The sequence below is a fragment of the Phyllostomus hastatus genome, unplaced genomic scaffold, assembly GCF_019186645.2.
Source record: "Phyllostomus hastatus isolate PE091 unplaced genomic scaffold, TTU_PhHast_1.1 phas_scaffold_21, whole genome shotgun sequence".
Taxonomy (NCBI): Eukaryota; Metazoa; Chordata; class Mammalia; order Chiroptera; family Phyllostomidae; genus Phyllostomus; species Phyllostomus hastatus.
The window spans coordinates 38,418,398-38,440,435 of NW_025334017.1; the positions used below are offsets into that span (position 1 = coordinate 38,418,398).

Genomic DNA, 22,038 nt, shown 5'->3' on the forward strand with positions numbered 1-22,038 from the left:
TTCGCTTATGGCCGAACGCGCACCCCATGCCAGGGATCAGGGATCACGTCGCCCACCGGGAGGACTGACTGGACGTGTTGATGGCCAGTGATCAAGCCTGCCCCCCAAGACTGTCTTCCCTAAAAAGTATTTGCAGTATGCATTGGGTCCCCACCAGACACTGATCTCTTAAAATCTCTCTGCACTGCAAGGCCCCAGACGCCAAGGGCCTCTTTGCAAGCTCCAGAGGACCCATCAGCAGGGCGTCCCAGGGCACAATGAACGCTGACCGATTGGCTCCTGCAGGGAGGACTAACACTCGGACCCCATTCACTGCCCCCCTCTCCTGCCCTCACCCATCTGAGCTCCCCACCTCCAGCCCGCTTGCCCTGCTGGCTGCCACAGAAGTGGTGATGGTGCATCGTTAAAGGCTCCATTTTCTGGACTTGGTCCAAGAAGCTGTCGGACCCAGAAACTGTCACTCACTCGCCTTCTCAGCTGCCTCCTGAAGAGTGTCAGAAAAACCGTCAGCAGAGAACGTAAGCACTGCGGGCGCACATGCACACGCACCAGCGCGGACACAACCTCCTTTCGCCGTGCTCTGCTGTGTCCGCGCGGAGACAGACATGTTGCCTTCCCAGGTGCTCCGGCCTCACAGCCTCCACTGGGTGTGGCGGGTGGGGGTGTCCACACGAGGACGCCGCATGCTGAGCGGACAGAGAGGCCCGAAGGAGGTGGCCCTGGCGCACAAGGGGGCAACGTGTGCACAGCCGAGGGTGGGGGGTGGGGGTGAGGGGAGGCTGGGATCCAGCTCCAGGCTGAGCCTTGGGAGGCTGCCTTTCAGCACCGCCTGCTCCCCACGTCAGACGCACACACAAACACCTCCTCCCCTGGGGTGCGCAGCGCTTTGGGAGCGGAGCTCCCCGACACCTCCCAGTGAAGTGGCTGCTAGAGAAGGACCTGCGAGTTCTCATCTCCCTCGAGCAGAACCAGCCGGGCCTCTCCCTTGACTTTGCAAGAGCGGAGAGAACCTGGCCCCATTCAGGCTGCTCTAGCAAAGCACCGCTGCCAGGCGGCCTGTAAACAACAGATGTTCTTTCCTCGAGGGGAGGCAGGCTGCGAGGCCACAGGCGGGGGGCCGGCACGGCCAGGGTGTGGTGAGGACACTGCCCGGTTTGCAGGCCGCCACCTCCTCGCCACGTCCCCGCGGCAGAAGGGACAAGTTAGCTTGGAGCGGTGCCCAGTTCATCGTTTCCTTCCTGAGCGATTCGATCCCGAGCCCTGGGAGGCCGCGGCCTTGGCTCCCACTGCAAAAGGGCTTGAAGTCGAGGGTTGGATGACAACCCCCAGTCCCCGTCCCGGGACAGGGGCAAGGGCGGGCAGCCAGTGTGGGGGGAGAGAGGGGCCCTCGCTCTCAGAGGGCTCCCACGCATGGGCCGCAGAAGCCCCTTCGTTGCAGATATCTTGGTTGATTTCCATAACTTGTTTTTCTTTCTCTTCCTGTTTTCAATTTCAGCCTTTATGTTTTACATTCACCCATAAAGAGGAAGCCCCCCAGACCCCAGACCCCCACCTTCAACCCCAATAAAAGCAGAACCCCGGCCCATGTGTCCTCTCTCCACCTTTGTGGTCCCAGTGGTGCTGTGTACCTTCCAGGCCTCAAAAAAGGGGTGCGGTAGTAAATCATAAATTCCCACCAGGGCAGGTAGGTCGTGGTGGGCAGTCACACCCTGGGCCTATGACTTCTTTAGTGACAGCTTTTTAAGCCAGCCTTCTCCACCGTTCCCGAGCAGCTGGGTTAACACCCCTTGGAGAAGCCGGGAGTAACGCTGCTGGGAGGTACAAGCACTCTGAAGAGAGCGCATCGTTTCGACCACCCTGCAATCTGGTCCCCGCCTGGCTCTCTCCCACCCTCCTGTGATCTCCCTTACATTCCCTCCTGCATTCCAAGGGCATAAAAGGAGCTGCAAGGTACCACTCTGCGGGGCATTTGGCATCTTGCTTCCCCGCAACCGTCCTCGGATTTGCCTCAAATAAACTCATAAAAATCCTCTACAGGTTTGGACATTCCTTACGTCAACAGTGTCCTGGTGGTTTTTGCCGGAGGGCGTCTCGTAGATGTACTGAGACCCACACGGGCTGGTCCAGCCAACACGTTGGTTATCAATAGGCCGAGGCCAGTGCAAAACAGGCCTTCGCCACGTAGCCGACTATATTCAGGGGTCCTGGGGACTGGGACATAGACATCACTGTGGGCCATGGTTTGCCCGCACATCCCAGGCGTCTCATGGGGGCCACAGGCGGGAAGGCAGCTGGGCCCAGAGCCCACGAAGGGGCTGGGAGCGGGAGGAGAGCGGAGCTGAGCGGAGATGGGTCCCCCTGCCCCTTTCTGAGCACCTCTCTTAGACTCTCTCTCTGCAGGGCCACTCTCTCCACTCCACTGGGCAGAACACGGCCACCCTCAGGTTTTGACCAGTTTCAGGCACACACATGAGAAGGATCTTTCTTTCCTCAGCCTCCAGGAGAGGTTCTGACCGGCCCAGCTCAGCTCAGGTAAACCCGCCTTCCCCTCTCCAATCGGTCGGGTCGCTGAGCACACTCCTGGCTGCCAGGTGCCCACCCGTGTGGGTGACAGGGCAGTTCGCAGAGATGAGGGGCAGGGTGGTCATAAGCCCAAGGGCTGAGCAGACGCAACGCTGAAGTGTTAGGTGAGGAAGCCACTGTGCCGAGGAGGGAGAGAGGGTTAGGAAGGGTGAGCGCCCAGTAGACAAAGGCCCGTTGTCCATCTCTCCCGACCTCTCTAGCAAACCCACCAGGGGACACACTCCATTGTGAAGACCGGGCAGGAGCCAGGCTGGGGCTGCTCCTCTTCAGGACCAGTGTTTTGGAGGCTCATCAGGGTGGGGGGTGGAGGTGGGGGACACAGGGCCGGGCACGGACAGAGGCTGTGCTGAAGGCGCCCGCACATTCGGGACCAGCTGCACCTCTGGAACCGGACTCTGTGTCCTTTTGTATCAACGTCTCAGACTTTGTTCGGTTCTTTTCACGGTTAAGACCTTGGAAAGTCGTCTGTGAATTCCCTTAATAGATAAAATTTCAAAAGCACAAAAAAATCTGTTATTGAAAACAATCTTTTTTTGCAACAGTGGCCTTGGCCCTGTTTCCAAGATTCCTCCCCAAGGTTTTCCTCAAATGAAGACGTCTTTGTGGAGATGCGGTCCCACACAGGCGGGCGAGGACGCTGGCAGCTGGCAGCGGGGCTCTGTAGGGACGGGGCTCTGTAGGGGTGGGGCTCCGTAGGGACGGAGCTCCCTGGGGGCGGGGCTCTGTAGGGGCCGGCCCGTGGGCTGCTGGCTCCCAGGCTGAAACCGGGGTTCTAGCCGCAGAGAGAAATGGGCAGGGAGGCCTCTGCAGGGCCCTGGGCTCCAGGAAGGCAGCAATGGACAGAAACCGTGACATTTATGGGAAGCTGAGCTCTGCCGTAGAGGGACCAACGAGAGACACGGTTCCTGAGCATAGGAGGCAGAGTCCCTGATCTAGCAAGAAGGTTGCATACAATGAATATTCAATAATAATCCCAACAGGCAATTCTGGAAAGGAAGAGAAGGACGAGCACAGGCACTATGACGACATGGAGTCGGGGCCTGAGCAAGTCTGGGGTCAGGCGCACGCTGCCTGAGAGTGACCCCGGAGCTGAGATGCGCAGGGAAGGGAGCATTTATGGCGGGGTCGGGGGCTTGGAGGGGAGGACGTTCCAAGGAGAGACAGATAACTGGACGGGCAAAGGCTTGGGTGGCAGGCAGGACGCTTGGAGAGCCCAAGGACACAAGGGGAAACCAGAGCAAGGGGCAGGGGATGGAAGTCACGGCCAGGCCACACAGGACCTCATGGGTCAGGGAGAGGGGTTCTGGGAATCACTGGGAGTCACTGAAGGACTTTTGAGTTTGATTTTTACAGGATTCCTGGACTACAGTGTAGAGCTTACAGGGGTGGGAGGGTATGAAGGACAAGACTCACTGCTCACACACCAGGCACAGACCCCTCCTGGGAGAAAACATTGACAACAGGCCTTTTGAGTGTCACAACAGGCAAGAGCCGCCCTTGGGCCTGCCCCCCTCCCCACCTGGAGCAGCCACCTCTGAGTGATTCATTCATTGACAAAGGGTGGGGTGTCTGGGTAGGTTGGCCTGAGATTTTTCTTTAGCATAATCATTGCGCCACTGACTTTCTCCACCATCTGGGCTGGAAATGATCCAGATGGCTTTTGTGTGACGGAACCCACAGGTGCCCAGGCTTCCTGGGCGCCCTTTCCCGCCCCCATCACAGCGGGAGGCTGGGCTCTCGCAGGCAGGGGCGCGCTGCCTGGACATCGAGGTGGGGGTCTCGGGAAGTGAGGCAAGCAGCCACTCCACGAAGACCACTCAGGCGGCTCAGTGTAGACAGGGCACCTGGGAGGAGAGCCAGAGGGCTGGAAGTTAAGCCTGGGCAGGGTCGGATGGGCACTAGGGTGGAGAAAAAGTTGGAAAGGTTCAGGGAGAAAGGGCGTTTCTGGGAGACCTGGACGAACGGGAGGAAGGGGGTTTAGCTGCAGCAAGAGAAATGGGCAGGGTGCTTGGCTGCCTCGGTGCCCAGGCCTTCGGGATTAACCTGTGCAAACAAAGCAAGACACTGGGCAATTACTTCAGCAACTTTTGTGTTTAGATCTTTACCGAAGGATATGTTTATTGATTGGGGGGCGGGCAGGGAGAGACATGGATCCATTGCCTCCCACATGCACCCCAACAGGGGATCGGAACCACAGACTTCTGGCGTACAGGACGTACAGCAGGGTGGTCACCCTTCAGAGCACGGGAAGCCCACGGGGCAGAGAATGAGCAGAGAAGGCGCAGAGCGGGGCCCAGCACCACCTGGGGATCAAGACTCCGGAAGCTAAAATTCAGTGGAGACCTGAAAGCTGAACCAGCCGTGTGCTGGGGGCGGGGAGAGGCTCCAGACTGAGCTGCCCGAAGGTGGACACTATGGCACCATTTAAAGGTAGGGGCAGGCCCTGGCTGGCATAGGTCAGTGGATTGAGTGCAGGCTGCGAACCAAAGCATCGCAGGTGGATGCCTGGGTTGCAGGCCACGGCCCCCAGCAACCGCACATTGATGTTTCTCTCTCTCTCCCTTTCTCCCTCCCTTCCTTCTCTAAAAATAAATAAAAAAATTTTAAAGGTGGGGGCAGGAAACGAAGCCCTGGGTAGCCACAGGCTGATGGTAAAGCCACAGTCCAGTTGGGGCTCTGTCCCGAGGGCCATCAACACACAGGCCCTAAACTTCAGGCTCACCTACGTCTCCGTGGCAACCACACAATGCTCGTCACGTCATGGGAGTTCAAGAAGGGACCGTTAAAGACTCAGTGAGTGAATGGAGGGCAAAGGGAAGCCGCTGGGGAGTTTCCATCCTTTTTAATCGTTCTTAGACATTGAGATGGCTATTAACCGGTCTATTGCTTTGGAGCCGAATGACGCTCACACTAAGAGCAGTCCGCGGTGGGGAGGGGCCTGGGAGGGCTGAAGCGGCGGCGGGGCGGAGGAAGCTCAGAGGATGTGACCTTTGCGCCTGGGGCGGGCGTTCTCTTCCCCCTGCTGAGAAAAATAAAAGCTGCGCGGGACGTTTGACGGAGTTTTCAGTGTATTATTGAACTCCACTTCTGTAAGGGATAACTGGAGTTCTACCCCAGATAACCGGAGTGAGGCCACGGCCCCGTGTATGGGGACAGGATGTTACAGGTCGTGACTGTGACTCGTCACACCCTGGGACTGAAAGAACGGGCTACCCTCCCGGTGAGCCGGGCTCCACAGCCCGCAGGCGCCACCCCTGTGGGGGCTCGAGGCAAGCTGAGTGGTGCGGCGCGCTGGGGCTGACACTGCCACGGACCACCACGTCTCCGCGGCGCCCACGAAACGGACGGGCTAACACGCCTGCTGACAGGCTCGGTCGAGCCCCAGAGCCTTGCCTGACCTTGACACAGCCTTCAGTTCGACCATCTTGGTCACTGCTGACGACTTTACGTAAACACTGTGAATACTTACGCTGCTGGTTATAGGTAGTAACTGTTTTTAAAATACTATAAAATCTAAAAGCCTCTTTTACAGACTTTCCCAACAGGGAACTTCTAAGGGTAGGAGGCCCAAGATGAGTGAATGGCAAAAATCTAAAAAGACAACAAAAATGAAGAAACTGGACACCGAAGAAAGAATGTGGGAGATAAGCCATTTTTATAAATAATCGTGTTCAGTCCACTATATTCCATGATTAGCCATGATTAGCGGATTCTCTCTGAGGTCCACAAGGACAGGGAGCCGTGCTGGATGTCCTGTTTTCCGGGGGGCTACGGAGCGGAGATTGGCATCTGTGCGTGGAGCTGACGTTCCGAGGAACAGAGGTGGTCTTTGATCCTCCCGAACCACTTGTCTTCAAATTCTTTCGAAGATGCAATCAACACCACAGCGCTCAGGGCTGCAGAGCCCACGCACTTCACCTCGCTGTGAACTTCCTCCTTTATTTTTTCTGGGACGATGTCTTCTCCCATAACCTGCAGCAGGAGGGAGAAAGCCTGACCCTGTGAAAGAGGCACCAGACATGGCACATGGGACTCGGCTAGTCTTCGGTGGGTAAACGCCATCCGTGTTTCCAGTCCCTCCACCCCGCGTCGGTCCCCGAGTGCACAAACCACGGAAGCATTAGCGCCGCAGGGGCGCTGGTCAGCCTGCAGGAAAGCCAAGGCGAACACAGCTCAGAGAGCCTCCTCTTGGCGAGAATACAGGGGCGAGTGACACTCCCTCCCCGAGAAATGACAGAGGAGCAGGGCGTGGGGAGAACGCAGCTGCTGGGAGCGGGAGGGGGACACACAGATTCTTTCTCTTAGAAGCTCCCCGAGGAAGTCAAGCAAGGAGAGGGGCCCCTCCTCCCCTGATGACCCAGAGACACTCAATCCTTCCAGAAAGGTTACCACAGCAACCTCAGAGCTTTAAGAAGCACGCTTGCCCTCTGAAAGCACAATACTGCTCCCTACTGGTCAGAATCAGACTCAGCTTCTGTGTTAGTTCCTCTGATAAAACACCCACAAGCTTAAGACAAATGCTTGCTTTTGGGGTGGGGGGAGGGGCGGCTAAAGAGCTATCTGTTCAAGCAATCGCGCTCTCTGCGCTCAGGTGAGGGAGAAGGAACAGGACGTGCTGGGAAAGCTCCCTGGAGGACGTGGATTTCGCCTCGTCTTTCGGGGTGGGAGGAGTCAGCAGGCGGAGGCAGGAAGGCCCAGATGAGTTTATTAGACACAGGCACAGATTTGCGCAGCGAATTACTAGGTTATAACTTTGGGGCGCTCTCTGGAAGGCCTATGATCAAGGCCTTAAACTAGACCTGACTGAGCTAATGGTCTCACATTAGCAGGTAACATGGTCAAAGCAATGTGTGTTTGTATAACTTTATTTTTTAATTACAGTTGACATTCGATATCATCCACTGTCAAGTACGCAGCTTAGTGGTCAATTATGTAATTTGAGAAGTGATCCCCACACAAGTCCAGCGCCCACCCGGCGCCACAGTCATTACCGTGTTGCGGACTGCATCCCCTGCGCTGTCCTGCCCCTCCCGTGACTGTTCTGGGACCACCCACCTGTACTTCTCCACCCCTGCTCCTTCTCCCCCAGCCCTTCAGGCCCTGTTTTAAAAGGAAGTCGGCAGCAGTGTTGGAGGCAGATCTCAGGGGAGAGATTAAGGAAGCAAGGAGGGAGAGCCAGGAGGTGGCCCACAGTCAGACAGGAGGTGGGGAGGGCTGGGGCGCTGGTGGTGGAAGGGGAGGGAAAGGCGGGCGGGGGGCGGGGGGGGGGCGGGGGTTGTGTCTGTCTAGAGGCGAACAGAGCGGTAGGGGCCCACAGCTAGTTAAGCCTCCAGGTCTGGGCTTAAAAAAGAATGACAGAGGATCAATGGAAAAAACTAAATCTATACGATGAAAAAATGGTTCTCTCCAGCTCTCTCGAATACTCACTGATGGCCGAGTATGCCAGATACTGATGAAGAAGGGACGTGTTTTGATGAGCAGTTCCGTTTTAGACATTTGTACCGGAAGTGCCAGTGGAATAATCAATAATCACCTCAGATTAGTCGCCCAGTAGGTGACCAGCCTGAGATGGGACACATGTGTTCCCGGGGAGGGAGCAGAGACGCAGGCCGGAGGGTGATCACCCAGAGGGGACAACCGCAACCGTGAGCGCGGTCACGCGTGCTGTGGGGGAGAGGCAGAGGGGACAGAACCTCGGGGAGACCTCAGGCACGCGTCACTTGAGACACAGAGGAAGCCAGTGGTTCTCAAGAGGCAGAGGGACGGTAGGAAACGCGGGAGAAGAGCAGACCAGTGCAGCCTCTCAAGGAGAAGGGAAGAGGAAACAGAGAGAGAGCGGTCCACAGGGACGGGCCTGTAGGAACGCGGAGGAGACAGACTGGGGCGAGGCCGCGGTGCACTCGGGAGACTCGGGCGCTCTGTGCGTGTCTGTGGGCCCGGGGGAAAGAGCCCGTGGAGGGGGAAGGTTGGGAGAGGCCCGAGAGGCCCGACAGGGCGGTGCGGTCCCGGAGAGGAAGAGGAGCCAAGCGGGACTTAGCTCGGGGAGGGGAGGCAGCAGCTGGCAGTCGAACATTCATTCGCAGTGAGGATTCCTTGAGAGCACGTCGGGGTGTACATGGATAGAGAGTTATTCTCACGGCAAAAGTCCCCGAGCTGTCAAGTTTCAACTAGATACTCAAAGGAACCAGAGTGAACAACTTAAACACACGGATAATCTCCAAATGCCACCTTAAGACATTTCAACAGTGTACTTTTTTAAAAGCTAATGAAGGTTTAAAAAATTGCCATCTGACCGTCTCCGCCGCCACCGCGGCAGCAGCAGGGTGGGGCAGCCGGACGGCGGGCCTGCAGCTGGAGGGAGGCCAGTGCGGCTCTGCCGCGTAAAACCGGACCGCGGGCAGGTCAGACCCCTCCGCCCCGCCACGCCGGTCCCACGGGCTGCTCTGGGGACCAGCAAAGGGGAAAACGTCCAGGAGCCCTGCACAAACGCCAGCAGTCATTCGTTCGTTTGTTCGGCTGGAAAAGCAGTGACCGGACCTTACGATGGTCAGGCAGGCAGGCAAGGGGCTCCCGAGACCCACCCCGTGAAGGACGCACAGCCCTGCCTTCCAGCTGCAGGAGAGGGTGATGAGGGGGCCGCTCTCAGGGATGGAGCGACCAGCGGCCGGGTAAGGAAGGACACAGAGTCCTTCAGCGGGCGAGATCTGACCTTGCCTTTTTATTCTTTTATTTTTAGAGATCTAAAAGGCTAACATTTAATTTTTTTAATAAAAAAATGGTACCGGAGCCAGGAAAAGTATCCATGATGCCTTCGTTTCACATAAACCCTAGGGGAAGACTCACCTCCGTTATCAGCAGCAAAGTGTCTTCGTGGAAGCTGAACCCTTTCATTTTATCTTCAATGTCCTCCTGGGTCCTCAGGTTCCTCTCCAGAGCGAAGGATGTTTGCTGAGACTGGGAGAGCTGAAGCAAAAGCCTGAAAGACAGAGAAGTTGGGGTGCAGAGGTCCCCAGAAAGGAGCGCGGTGCGGAAACGCTCACGTGCATCCCAGGTGGTCAGCTGCACGAGTCCGCGGGGCTCACGAGCAGGCACGCACCCTCACCTGCAGCCCCAAAGCTGCTTCTTCCGATCAAAGCACCCGGCTTTACACGGGCGAGTCGTCTTTCCAAAACTGCGTAGACCAAAGCTTCTCAAAGAAACCTTTAGAGAGCAGGACTGCAAAGGGCGTCGGGCAGGAGTTAAGTGAGCGAAAGCACGAGTGACGAGCAGCGAAAGGACAAGCCTCCCAGTGAAAGAAAGGCTCCTCCCCAGAGCGTCGGGCGTCTCCCTTTGCAGTCAGTGCTCGGCGACCCTTCCACGGCCCTGAGTCCACAGCACCGTGACCGCAAGGGCGAATGAGAGGCTCGAGCTCGCTTCCCTCCCCCAAAGCAGGGCCAGACCTCTGAGGACCCTCTAACAGCCCCTTTGCCACAGCCTCGCCACTAACGTCCCCGTCGTGATGTTCTAGAACCGGTCTCGGCCCTCCTCCTCCCTCCTGTCCGCCTCACGGGGCTCCCTCCCTGTCCTTCTAAATATTGAGTGTGCAGGCTTTCCCAGTTTCCCTCAGGCCTCACGGGTCCCTACTGCTACATGCAGAAGCGCTCAGCTCTCCTGCTCCCTCGTTCGTGCCTTGAGGGATGCACCCCAGCGCTCCGCTGTGGGCACTGGGAGACGCTGGGGAGCAGAGCAGACGGGTTCCTGCCTCACCGCCGGGAAGGGGAAAAAGCAAAAATAGTAAGAAAATTTCAGGCAGTGAGGACCGCTATGAACGAAAAACCCAAGACCGGGTGGATGCAGTGCCTACTCCAGGGGGGACAGTGGAGGAAGGAAGGTTTTTCGGAGATAGCGCTGAGGCCGAGGAGCTAGGCTTGAGATCTGGGGACGGAGGCCACGGAGGGGGAAGGGACTCTGACGCAAGAGCTCCTTAACATGTGTGAAAATCACAAAGATCCCCGTGGGAGGAACACAGCCAAGAAGGGAAAACCTGGAATAAATGAGGAGAAAGGTAGGGCCGACTCACCCAGGACCTCACGGGTGGCGGAAAGAAATGTGGAATTTGCATAAGGGCGAGGGGACGTCACTGGGGAGTTTTATCAAAGAACTTGACCCAACTCACATTCACCCTGTTCCATTCTAACCTGTTTGCACTGCCTACCTGGCCTCTGGAAGACTCTACCTTTTCCGAACTTGCTTTCTCCCTCCTGTTTCTGAAATTACTTGAGAACACAGCCTGCACGCGCTCCTTCTATCTCACATTCATCACTCCTCACCCCCTGCAATGCCACCCCATCACTCAGAAAGTGCCTTCTCAAAGGTCACGAATGACCTCCTACCCTTCCAATCCTCCTTGGAATCGGCCCCACCCCACTCCTCACTGCCGCCTGACTGTCACTCTCTCTCCCCAAACTCCTGAATCTCTGGCGCCCTGCTGAGCTCTGAAAGCTCCAGTTGGATGTCCTACAGGCGGCTACCTGCACCCTAAACCAGCTCTGTTCTTCCTTCACCTGTCCTGTCTCATCCTGTCTCGGGCAAAGGCACCACCTCCGCCCGTCCACCCAAGGTCAGCTCTTCCGAGTCGTCTCTGACTCCCTAGCTCTCCCCTCCCCACCCCATCACGCTCGGCTGGTCGCCAGGTCCCACCTGTTGCATCCTGTGGAGACATCCATTTCCTTTTTCACTGCCCCTGTGCGCTCCTAGGTTGGGGCCTCATTACCACCCGCCGGTCAGTCCAGTCCGCAGTCCCACGGTCCCTTCACTGGAGTCCCCAGCCCCCAACTCCTCCCGCCAACACCTCCCTGCAGCCACCAGGCCTCTCGAGAGGTCTCAGCCCCATCACCGCACTCAACATTTAAAGCCTTCCGATACTCCTCCCGCCTGCAGCACAAGGACCAGACTTTAAGATGATACTTAATATCTTACGCTAATGAAAACAAAAACAGAAGTACAACATTTACCAAGTGCTGACCGCTTATGGGCGCTGCAGTAAGTTTCTCGAATACTTTAATTCTCACAGCCCCGTGAAGGGGGCAGCTCCCCCATTTCTCCATCTGTCAAGATGAGGGAATGGAGGTGAGGGAGTTTCAGGAATCTGTGCAAGGCAGGACAGTGAGAGAGTGGAGGGGTCCGGGCTCACTGCTCAATGACAACAACTTATTAGGCTCCTTAATACCAGGTCTGACTCCAAAGTCCTGCCTCCCATGTGACTGCGCTACCCCAGCCTCGTGGCCTACGCCCGCCTCTCCGGCTCACACCAATGCTGTCCTCCCTGCCACACCACATGACAACCCTGCCATAGCCGCCCTCTCACCCCTGGGGTTGTGCTGTCCTTCCCTTTGTCCAGCTGCCTCTGCTCCCGTGGGGAACAGTCCCTGGTGATGGCAAGGTGTTCTGGAAAGAACACAGGCTCTGGGGTCAAAGGCCGGGGCACAAATCCTGGTGTCACCCCACAGCGGTGCCACTGTTGCATCACTCTGAGTTAGCTCCCTGGTCTCTCCAGCGGGGTCCGACATCCACCACAGGGTGAGGAGGAGTAGTGTGAAGTCACGCATGTAGAACACCTAGCACACAGGTGTCTACGCAGCCAGCCGCCACGGGCTCCCCGCCGCACTCAGCAGGAGCATCGCTCCCTCTGGAAAGGCTTCCTCCCTCCTGCTGCACTGGACAACCCCCGACCACCCCGCCGCTCCCGACTGTGCTGCTGGCCGCTGGGCCTCCCCAGGGCTTCCTCGACACAGTGCGTCATGGGAGGGGAAAGGGGCCCTTCCCGCACGTCTTCGGGACCCCAGCCCCCAGCATGGGCCCGGCGCGCAGCTGTAATCCACGGCACTTCTGAGTTAGTGACAGAATCGACACTAAACAAGTATCTGACTAGTCTGAAATCTGCCAAACAGATTCCATCCTCAGTAAGTCTGTTAATGAGTATTTCTCGAATTCTCCAGAGTTAAAAAAGAAAACCAACTCTCTGTTTCCTGGTACCACTTGAGACCTAAGCGAGTCTGTTTCTCCCGTAAGTTACAGAATAGGTCTCGTGCGTGGCCCGTCCCGCGAACTCTTCCACACTGTGGATTGGAAGTGCGTGGTGTCCCTCAGCCACGGGCCTGCTCTGCAGAACAAACGAAGCTTCGTTTACTCACATTACTAACAGTGACTCAGACGTAAGAGCAGACTTTCTTCTTCAGGTTTCCGCGGAACGGGAGTGAAAAATTCCTTGTTGAAAATACCACTTCCCCCTTTGTCAATGTTTCATACATTTCTTTTCCTAATTTCAGTGTTTTCCACTTTAACTTTTTATCGGATAATAGTACAAGTTGCATTTGTGAGCACACACGGTTTTGTTTCTCAATCCTACACACTAAAAGGACATGCCCAAGGGGTTCGTCTAGCCCATAGGGGAAAACCTCAAGAACATATGCTCATCGTCTAGCCCAGAACTTGTTGAAAGTTGCAGTTAGAAAAATAAAACTTTCACTCTGAGCGCAGTATCACGTCCATGGTTCAACCCCCTGCCCGTTTACCTGGTTCGTATGAGAGAGGCACACGCTTTCACCCGAGTCTCTAGCAACGCTGCTTCCCTCTTTGCGGCTGCAGCGTCCTGAACACTAGGAAGAGCGTTCTCATTCCCCTGCTTATTCCGGCTGCTCGTTTCCATGGAAAACACAGGGCTCTCAGGCAACGTCTCAGGGCAACACAAAAGACAGTCTTTTCCTGAGTGTGGGGAGGAGGAGTTGGTCGTTTCGTCACTTGAGGTGTGGCTGTTCTGTGTGTATGATGACGCAGGTGACGCCGAGAGGTCTGGCTCCAGACTCAGGTACGCCTCGGCCAGCCTGCCCCAGGTCCAAGGATTGAAAGGGTGCAGAGAAATCAGCTTCTGCAGGCAGAAGACGGCGGCCCACGAGCCCGGCCCACCCGCCCGGACGGCGAGCTGCAGGAGGAGCGCGGTGGTTAAGTGGTCGGTGTTGGTCGCTCTGGTCTCCTGAGAAGCAGAAAGGAGGTCGAAAGCATGAAACTGCGGAACGTTCTCTATACAATAGTGGAGGTTCCTAAACACCCAGGTTGGGTATGTTACGAGCCGGCAGTATCTTTCAACGGCTACACAAGCAGAGTGAACAAAACATCTTTCAGCAGCTCTCGGTGTGAAGCCGTAAACCTGGGGCAACGCACGCCACCCAGCAAGGCAAACGCCGGTCGCCCCACACAGCCCAGTGTCACAGCGGGAACACAGCTCACGTGACCGTGGTCTGGCGAAGTTCAGCACCAGAAATGCACAAGCCAGTTTGGTTCCCATTTTTATTATGGTCTTTACCATCTTCAGCCAGACAGCTGAGAGACCCGAGCCGACCCTTTGCACCGCGGGCTAACGGTTCCACTTGAATACTCCAGGCCTTCTAAATGTCCAAACGGCAATTTCCTTGAGAATTCAAATGAGCTCTATGTCCAAATTTCCCCTGGCTTAGACATCTTAAGCAAGGCAGCCTGAAGCTCTGTGTGTCTCATGCTGCATCATAATCAAATCCAAATGCCTTCCCTGCTAACTACGACCAAGGCCAGAAAATCCTTTTCAAGTCTCCACCACCAGAGCCACCACCTCTTGCCTAACATGCCATATGGCAAAAGCCTGGGGGTTAGAGAAAACAAGGCTTTTTTCCCCATGAGTTGGAGTCTGGAGAGCAGACGGCAGACTACAAGACCTTTCAGCTGATTTTTAGGGCAAAGGAAAACCTGGCCATCTAGTCTCTAAGTCAGGCTGCCACCGAGAACCACGCCGAGTAAGAAATACGAGGGCAAGGACCCCATCCGCGGCCCAGAGGGACGAGCACGCCCACAGTGAGCGCTGGGGAGGTTTCTCAGTGGTCTTACACTGAGTGAAAAGAGCGGGGAGGAGGCCCCACGCAGCCCGTTTGGTCGCACTGTATCTGCCCAGTGGCAGATCTCATCTGATTTATCATTGCTTTCGTTCGGTGTTCCATCCTTCCAACAGACCAGCAACTTCCACAAGGGGCTCAGTTCTCTGCTGAACTCCTAGTACAGCGCATGGCACCTCCCCATGACAGGTGTTCAGTAACTGTTGAGTAACACCTCCTCATGTCTTTCCTTTATTGTAGGGACAGTATTGTGTAACGCAAATGTTACCTTTCTTGTACAACCAGTCTGTAGTGATTTATGCTGTTTAAAAACATTTTCATACTGAGAAAGCAGTGTGTGTTGGGGTAGAGGCTGTTATGTACAAATTTATTTTTTTAACTTTTTTAAAGGTTTTATTTATTTTTAGAGAGGGAAAGGGAGGGAGGGAGAGAGGGAGGGAGAAAAACATCAGTGTGTGGTTGCCTTTCACATGGCTCCCACTGGGGACCTAGCCCACAACCCAGGCATGTGCCCTGACTGGGAATCGAACCGGTGACCCTTTGGTTCACAGCCCGTGCTCAATCCACTGAGCTACACCAGCCAGGGCCTTACTTAATACATTTAAAAACAAAACATGTGGTACCAGGAAAGAAAACCATGCAAACAGGCAGGGTTCATTGAGATCATGTGAAGAGACCCAGAGGAAGGGGTGAGACCCACCAGCCTACGCTGCCCGTCCCCGACCCCAACAGTCCTCCCCCGATGGGGTGCCCAGGAGCCTGATGATAATTCTCAAAGTCCTGACAGGGGAGCTGAAGATCTTCGGACTGGTCCTCTTCCTGCCCGGTAACCACTGCGAACCCTGGAGACCTGGCGCCTGCTGACTGGCAACAGATCTTTGTCTGAGCCGCAGAAGAGGGGACCTGCCCCGGACACGAATCTAGCCGCCACTGCCTTCAGGGTCTGGGCAGGAAGGACAGAGCACAGCTGTGATGCACAAGAGGTGGGAGGAAGTGGGAGGTGACGGGAACACAGAGCAGAGCAGCAAGGGAGGAACGGGGACCAACACCTAGCAGAAGGTACCAGAAGGGCTGAAGTTGCTGTTAATTTGTAAACTGTGGAGACTAAGAATAAACACCTAAATCCTACCAAGTTCATGCCATATGCTTCCTTAATGAGGTAATCTTATTTTCCAGCTTAAGAATTAACCCACAATCGGCAGAGGGGGGAAAAAGAAAGAAGGAAGCACAGCTGTTTGCCATGGGCTGGAGACAATTACCCCCAGGGCTTCCTCTCACTGCCAGAGGCGGAGGTCCCTGCAACAAGCCCCTGGGTGAGCGCGCTGAGGGGTTTCTCCCAGTCTGCGAGAAGGAGGGCACTTCCGTTGTGCACATACTTTAGGCTGACCCTTGGCTGACTAGGTCCGCCTGGTTCACCGTCGGTGACGTGGCACCTCATTAGTTCCCTCTAAGGAAGAACACCGGCCATCTGTAAACTAGGAACGGCCTACTGAAGACCAGACCCCATTTAAAATTTACATAAATAACCGCAGAAGTAAACCATAAATGCCTTAATCTGAAAACAAAGACTGGCAGAATCTAGAATTGCAAAGAACTGCTTTTCTTTATCCCTCAATAAAAAATTCTGCAAATTCCATTTAAGAAAAAAAGGACTATTGAAGCTTGGCTTAGTATATTTAGCCATTTTTTGGTAACCCTTTTCCCTCTTTACAAAAGTAATACATGTTCGTTGTAGAAAATTTCAAAAATAAAGGATCTAAAGAACATAACAGATCACTGATGATCCTTCCATTCAGTATTTACTCCTAACAAAAATAAAACCTTTGCCCTGGCTGGTGTGGCTCAGTGGATTGAGCTCCAGCCTACAAACCAAAAGGTCACCGGTTCAATTCCTAGTCAGGGCGCATGCCTGGGTTGTGGGCCAAGTCCCCATTTGGGGATGCCTGAGAGGCAACCACACATTAATGTGTCTCTCCCTCTCTTTCTTCCTCCCTTCTCCTCTAAAAATAAATAAAATCTTTAAAACATAAAACCTTTGTAAATGAGATTTTCAGGCCATGCAGAATTTTCAGCATAACACAGGAAAAATATTACAAGAACATGATTATGTCTAAAGCTCCAAACAGTTCATCATAATAAAGGTCTTATCCCACTGGCAGTTTCTTCTGCTTCTCCAAACTCGCAGGTTTTGCTGTTAGCAAGAAGTTGGTGTTTGTTTTGTTTCTTAGAAAACATTCCGCCCTCCTAGGAAAACACAGGAAGCCACTCACCAAGTCCGCAGCGATCTCCAGGGCCTCCGCGTGCCTCCCCAGGCGCACCAGACACCGGGCCCGGCCTTCCTGCACGTCCCTTTTCATGGCAAAATTCGTCGGTGGCAGGTTTTCAGAGATACTGGAATATTCCTGCAGGGCTTTCTGGCAAGTATTTGTTAAATAGAGGAAATGAAGAGAGAGGATGAAATGAAAGGCAGAAAACACAGTAGAAGAAAGGATTCAGTTACAGCAATGAATTTTGTTCCCGGGCAGGAGGCAATGTCGTAACGGACCCCCACCATGAGCTAAGGAAGACTCGCTGAGGGTCTGTCAGGACTATTCTTCTGAAGGGCGGACAAGAAATGGCTGGAGGATATAATCCCTACTGCCATAGAAAACACCAGAGGATAGTAGGAAGAACATTCTGGAGTCAGATAGACCAGGGCTTTGAATCCTGGTTCTGCCACTAGCTTGCTGTTACCGTATGTAACCTCTTCACCAGCAAGATAAGGACAGGACTCTTCATGAAGATGAAGTGAGATCTGTATGTAAAGCTGGTACCTAGTTGCTAGTTCCTCCCTTTTCTCATTTTGGGGCGCTTTGCTTCTGTGGCACTAGGAGGTATGAGGTATCCGTGCTAGAGGCTCCCACATAATGAGGCGATACAGAGCCTGGGGAAACCAACTTATTGGGTCCACAAAAGATCCCTATATTGAAGCTACAAGAAACGAAACAAATTATATAGAGCCTTATCGAAAAGGCCAGAAACTTGGGGTTCTAAGGTGACAGGCGCAGGTCACAAACGGTAAGTTCGTCTTCACAAACAACACCCCTCGCTCAGTAGCCCGCCCCTGAAACGCTCCGTAGCCTGCAGAACCAGAGCCCGCGGCCGGCAGCGCGAGAGGTCTCACGCACGTCGACCTCTACCTGGTAGTCCTGCCGTCTGTAGGCCAGGTCCCCTCTGAATTTCTTGATAGTTAGAGCTTCAGCGTCGTCACTGCTCTCCGCTTCCTCGCAAAACCACTAAAAATTGTGAAAATAGCGTATTATACAGAACGAAGCTGTGCCCTTCCCACCTCATGCAAACAGTTTCCCGTAAATCAATGATGAGGCCTCAAAGAAGACACGCTTCTTTAGGATGAGACTCAGAGGAAAAGACCTGGCATCGAAGCGTGACAGTATTAACGACGGCCCTCTTTTTATTAAAATGATCACAATGAACAGACATGCCAATGATACGATGCCTCTCAACTCGATGGAAAAAGGCACGCGAAAGTATATGGCTTTATCCACAGCACGTTCTTTCTTAACTTTAATGTTTTAAATTTTGTTTTTCAGTTACAGTTGACATTCAATATTATTTTGTATTAGCTTCAGGTGTACACCACAATGGTTGGACATTTACATACTGTATTTTTTGGACTATAAGACGCACCCCCCCACCCCACCCCCCCACCCCCGCCCAGGAAAATGCAGCAGCGAACCTGCTCCGGCCCCTGTGACTCCGCCCCACTGCCACCGCCCCCCACCCTCGCCACAGTGAGCCAGGCAGGCTACATTCGAACTATAAGACACTCCCTCCCTTTCCTCGCAAATTTGGGAGTGCGTCTTATACTCCAGAAAATACAGTAATTTACAGAGTGCTCCCCTGATAATCCAAGTACCCACCTGGCAGGTTACACGGTTATTAGCACGTCATTCCCTCTATCCCTTATGCTGTGCCTTGCATCCCTGTGACTACTCTGTAACTACCAGTTTGTGCTTCTCAATCCCTCCACCTTCTTCACCCAGCCCCCTCCCCTCTGGCACCATCAGTCTGCTCTCTGCGTCTCTGAGCCTGCTTCCGTCTCCCGCAGCATTTTCAATGTGGGGTTTTTGTGATGCCTGGGAACCTACGTTTAACTAGCAGAATCCCCGCTGGTTCTTTAGACAGAGATATGCTTTCTTGTAGAGACATTTTAGAGTAGCTGGAGTAGAGACCGGCAACTCTCATTGGAAAGTACATAGGAAAGAAGAATTATCATTGTACAGAGCTATTATGAAAATGTAAAAGCAACAAGTAGGAGCTAAGCAAGGAGGGGATGATAATTAGGTTCAAAGGAGGCTTCCATGTAATCAAATGCCAAAGACCTCTGCGAGAAGTGTCAGGAAAAGCCCATCTGGAATATTTTACCCGCCTTTCTACTGATTTAAACCCCATGCATAGAAAACAAAGTGGGGCTGAGATTTTTTGATTATTAAGAATGCTCAGATGAGAATAGAAATACAGAACAGGAACATTTAGATATCACAATAAAGAATTCAATTGTTAGAAAATAAAAGCTCAGATGACAGAAAGCATACAGTGTGCCAGTTCTTCCAGTAGCCAACAAATCTCTCACCCCACCCCCACCCCGTTTCAGTAAAACGCCTGCAGGCTGAATGAAGCCTAGTCCCAGGTCAGGACCATGAATCCAAACACAACTGCATTCCCGCTGGTTCCACCCACCGCCATGTCAGAACTGCTTGGTTCCACTTGCAGAACAGCTGCCCAGGCATCACAGCCCCGCCCCCCCCCCCTCCGTTACCATAGTAAAACCGTTTCTCTCCTTAGCCTGATCCATCGAGGTGGAGAAGGCTAGTTAGTACCCACCGTTCCTTCTGTTCTCCCCGAAGTGCCGTGTAACCCAACGAGTCTGGGTCCTGAGCCCGTAATTTCCCTTTGTACTCCACCGCTCTCAGCCCCATATGGTATCAGGTTACGGGGTCAACCCCAACTTCTTGAACACCAACGACACAACTGCAGACCTCCATCCAACTTCCATTACCCACATGGGAAATGATCCAGCGAAACCGATTTTCAAATGATTATTTTTATTCTCCCACGTAGTCTGCATGCCCACAAGAATTCAGACACGGGATGGTTTTTAATGCCCCTTTCTGATCAGAGGAGGGAGGGCAGGGCCGTGAACAGGGGCGGGACTAAGAGACGAAGGGCTAAAGGCACACCTCTGGTCCCACATCGAACCTGAGCAGGCAGGCAGGCACAACAGAAACCTTCCAGCCCATTGAGGGAAGCCAACAGCACCGTAGTCCGGTCTCTCTGAGCTTATGGGCAGTATCACACACCAAACACATTCTAAAGAAGAGTGATTTTGGGGTTTCACTTGGTAAGTATTATCAAGTACCTGTGTTTATTATCGAATACCTGACAAAGTACTCTCTCATTTTACTCTCCTAATAAGCCTGTGAGCCAGCAAGTATTATTCTTCCCAAAGGACAAATAAGGAACTGACACCTTGGAAGGCAAGGGGGAAATACACCCCACACTGGAATTCAGAGGCCCTATCTCAGAACCATGGCTTTTAGTGCTATACAACAGGGGTGCCCACGGGCCACGTGCAGCCCAGGACAGCTGTGATTGTGGCCCAACACAAAACCATAAATTTACCTAAAACACGAGATTTTTTTATGATTACGTGTCACAATGTATTTAACCAGTGGCTCAAGACAACTCTTCTTCTTCCAGTGTGGCACAGAGGCACCAAGAGGCTGGACACCCCTGCTCTACAACATGACTTCCCAAGTGCATCCTGTTGTGAGTGTACATTGGTCAATACTAAAGGTAACTTCTGAAAGACTGCATGTGCTACGGAGACAAGGTAGGTGAAATAAAACAAAAGTGCAACTCGGTAATTACTGAGTGCCTGGCATCTGTAAGTACAATGGTGGTAAGGAAAAATGAAACAATACATGTAAAGAAGCCCAGCACAGTGCCTGGAACAGGTAAGTTTCTGATAAGCAGTAGCTATTATTGGTGAGATGAGATTCACACATGCAATCAATACAGTGGACCATGAACAACACGAGCTGGAGCTGTGTGGGTTCACTTACACACAGATTTTCCTCAATGAGGACTGTAAAAGTATTTTCTCTTCCTTATGATTTTCTTAACAACTTTTTTCTCTTGCTTTCTTAATGGTAAGATACAGGTTATAAAATATATAACATACAAAATATGTGTTAATCAACTATTTTGTTGGTAAGGCTTCTGGTCAACCGTGGGCTATTAGTAAGGTTTTGGGGGCAGTCAACATTTATACATGGATTTTCCACTGTGCAGGGTTCAGAGCCCTAGCCCCACACTGTTTATGGCTCGACTGTAATACAAATACTAATTCCAAGTATTCACGGAGTTCCCATAATGAACAAAACCTGCTGGGCACTGGGGAAGGCATTAAGGTAAGCGCCCACTCCCAGGTGATCATTTAGCACTCAGGGTCTAAGAGCTTTATGGGATACTAGCAGGTGTCTTAACAGAAGCTAAAAGGGTGGGGGCGGGGCGGAGGGGGAGGAAAGGAGTCAAAGACAAACATTTGGGGTTGGAAAGGGGAATCAGAAGAGACTCCTCCGAGGAGGCAGCGTTTAAGACGCGCCTTGAGAAATGGATACAACTGAGCAACTCTGGCCATCAGAGCGAGAATAGCGCCGGCAGGGGTAAGTCACCGAACAAGGACGGGTTCCTGGGAGGAGGGAGGACGTCGCCGTCCGGGGGGCAGACGACACTAAGATGTCAGAAGTGGGCGGCGGCGCGCTTCTGGGGCGCTGACTGCCCGGCTGCACATTGCGTGCAGCACGCCCGTGGAGGTGTTGCAGATTTTGGAGCCGGACCTGCCCAACACCTGGGGCGAGCACGCTCAACGCGGACTGCCCGGGGGTTTCCTTGCGCCCTCGGGGGCAGAGGGGGCCGGGCTTCCGGAGTGGGGCTCCGGAGACACCCGTTCCTAGTGGTGGTCATGGATAACGGGGAGGCCAGGGTGGGCAGAGAGGCAATCCGGGGAGGCGGCAGACGATCCTACGGGGACCCGCGAGAGACGAGGCCCGGGAACCGGGGTGAGGACTGGGGGCCGAGTGAGGCCCCGAGGCCCCGCCCTGCTGCCCGCCTACCTGCGGCTCGCAGAACTTGGCGCGGTAGGACGCGGGCGGTCCGGACCGCCGCTCCCGCCCCTCTTCAAACACCGAATCCTCGAACTCGCTGCCGAGCAACCAGCTCCCGGTCTCCATCGCGCGCCAGCGGCGGGAGCAAAGAGCGGAGGCGGTGCCCGGAGCGGTACCCACTTGCGGGCCAACGCGGAAGAGCGCGGCATACTGGGATTTGTAGTCTCTGGAAGGGCCAAACCGAGGCTTGGCCCGCTGCGGGTTGGGAGTAGCTGTTGAGCTGAGATTTTTATCTGGCTCTCAAACTGACCCAACGAGGAGGTTCTTGGTTTCAGGAGATGGACAGAACGTTCCTTATATGCACGGATCAAAAGCACTGGCCTCAG

At 54.0% G+C, this 22,038-nt stretch overlaps 1 protein-coding gene across 1 annotated transcript; it reads right to left on the bottom strand.

Moving 5' to 3' along the window:
* Window positions 1-6,228: 6,228 nt before the first annotated feature.
* LOC123832992 (uncharacterized protein C8orf76-like) lies at window positions 6,229-21,822 on the bottom strand. Its single transcript, XM_045860955.1, has 6 exons — window positions 21,662-21,822; window positions 17,663-17,758; window positions 16,754-16,897; window positions 13,137-13,594; window positions 9,427-9,559; window positions 6,229-6,555 (listed from the first exon to the last, which is right to left on the bottom strand). The coding sequence occupies exons 1-6, from the start codon at window positions 21,776-21,778 to the stop codon at window positions 6,352-6,354; spliced, it is 1,152 nt and encodes a 383-aa protein (XP_045716911.1). The 5' UTR covers window positions 21,779-21,822; the 3' UTR covers window positions 6,229-6,351.
* Window positions 21,823-22,038: the final 216 nt, after the last annotated feature.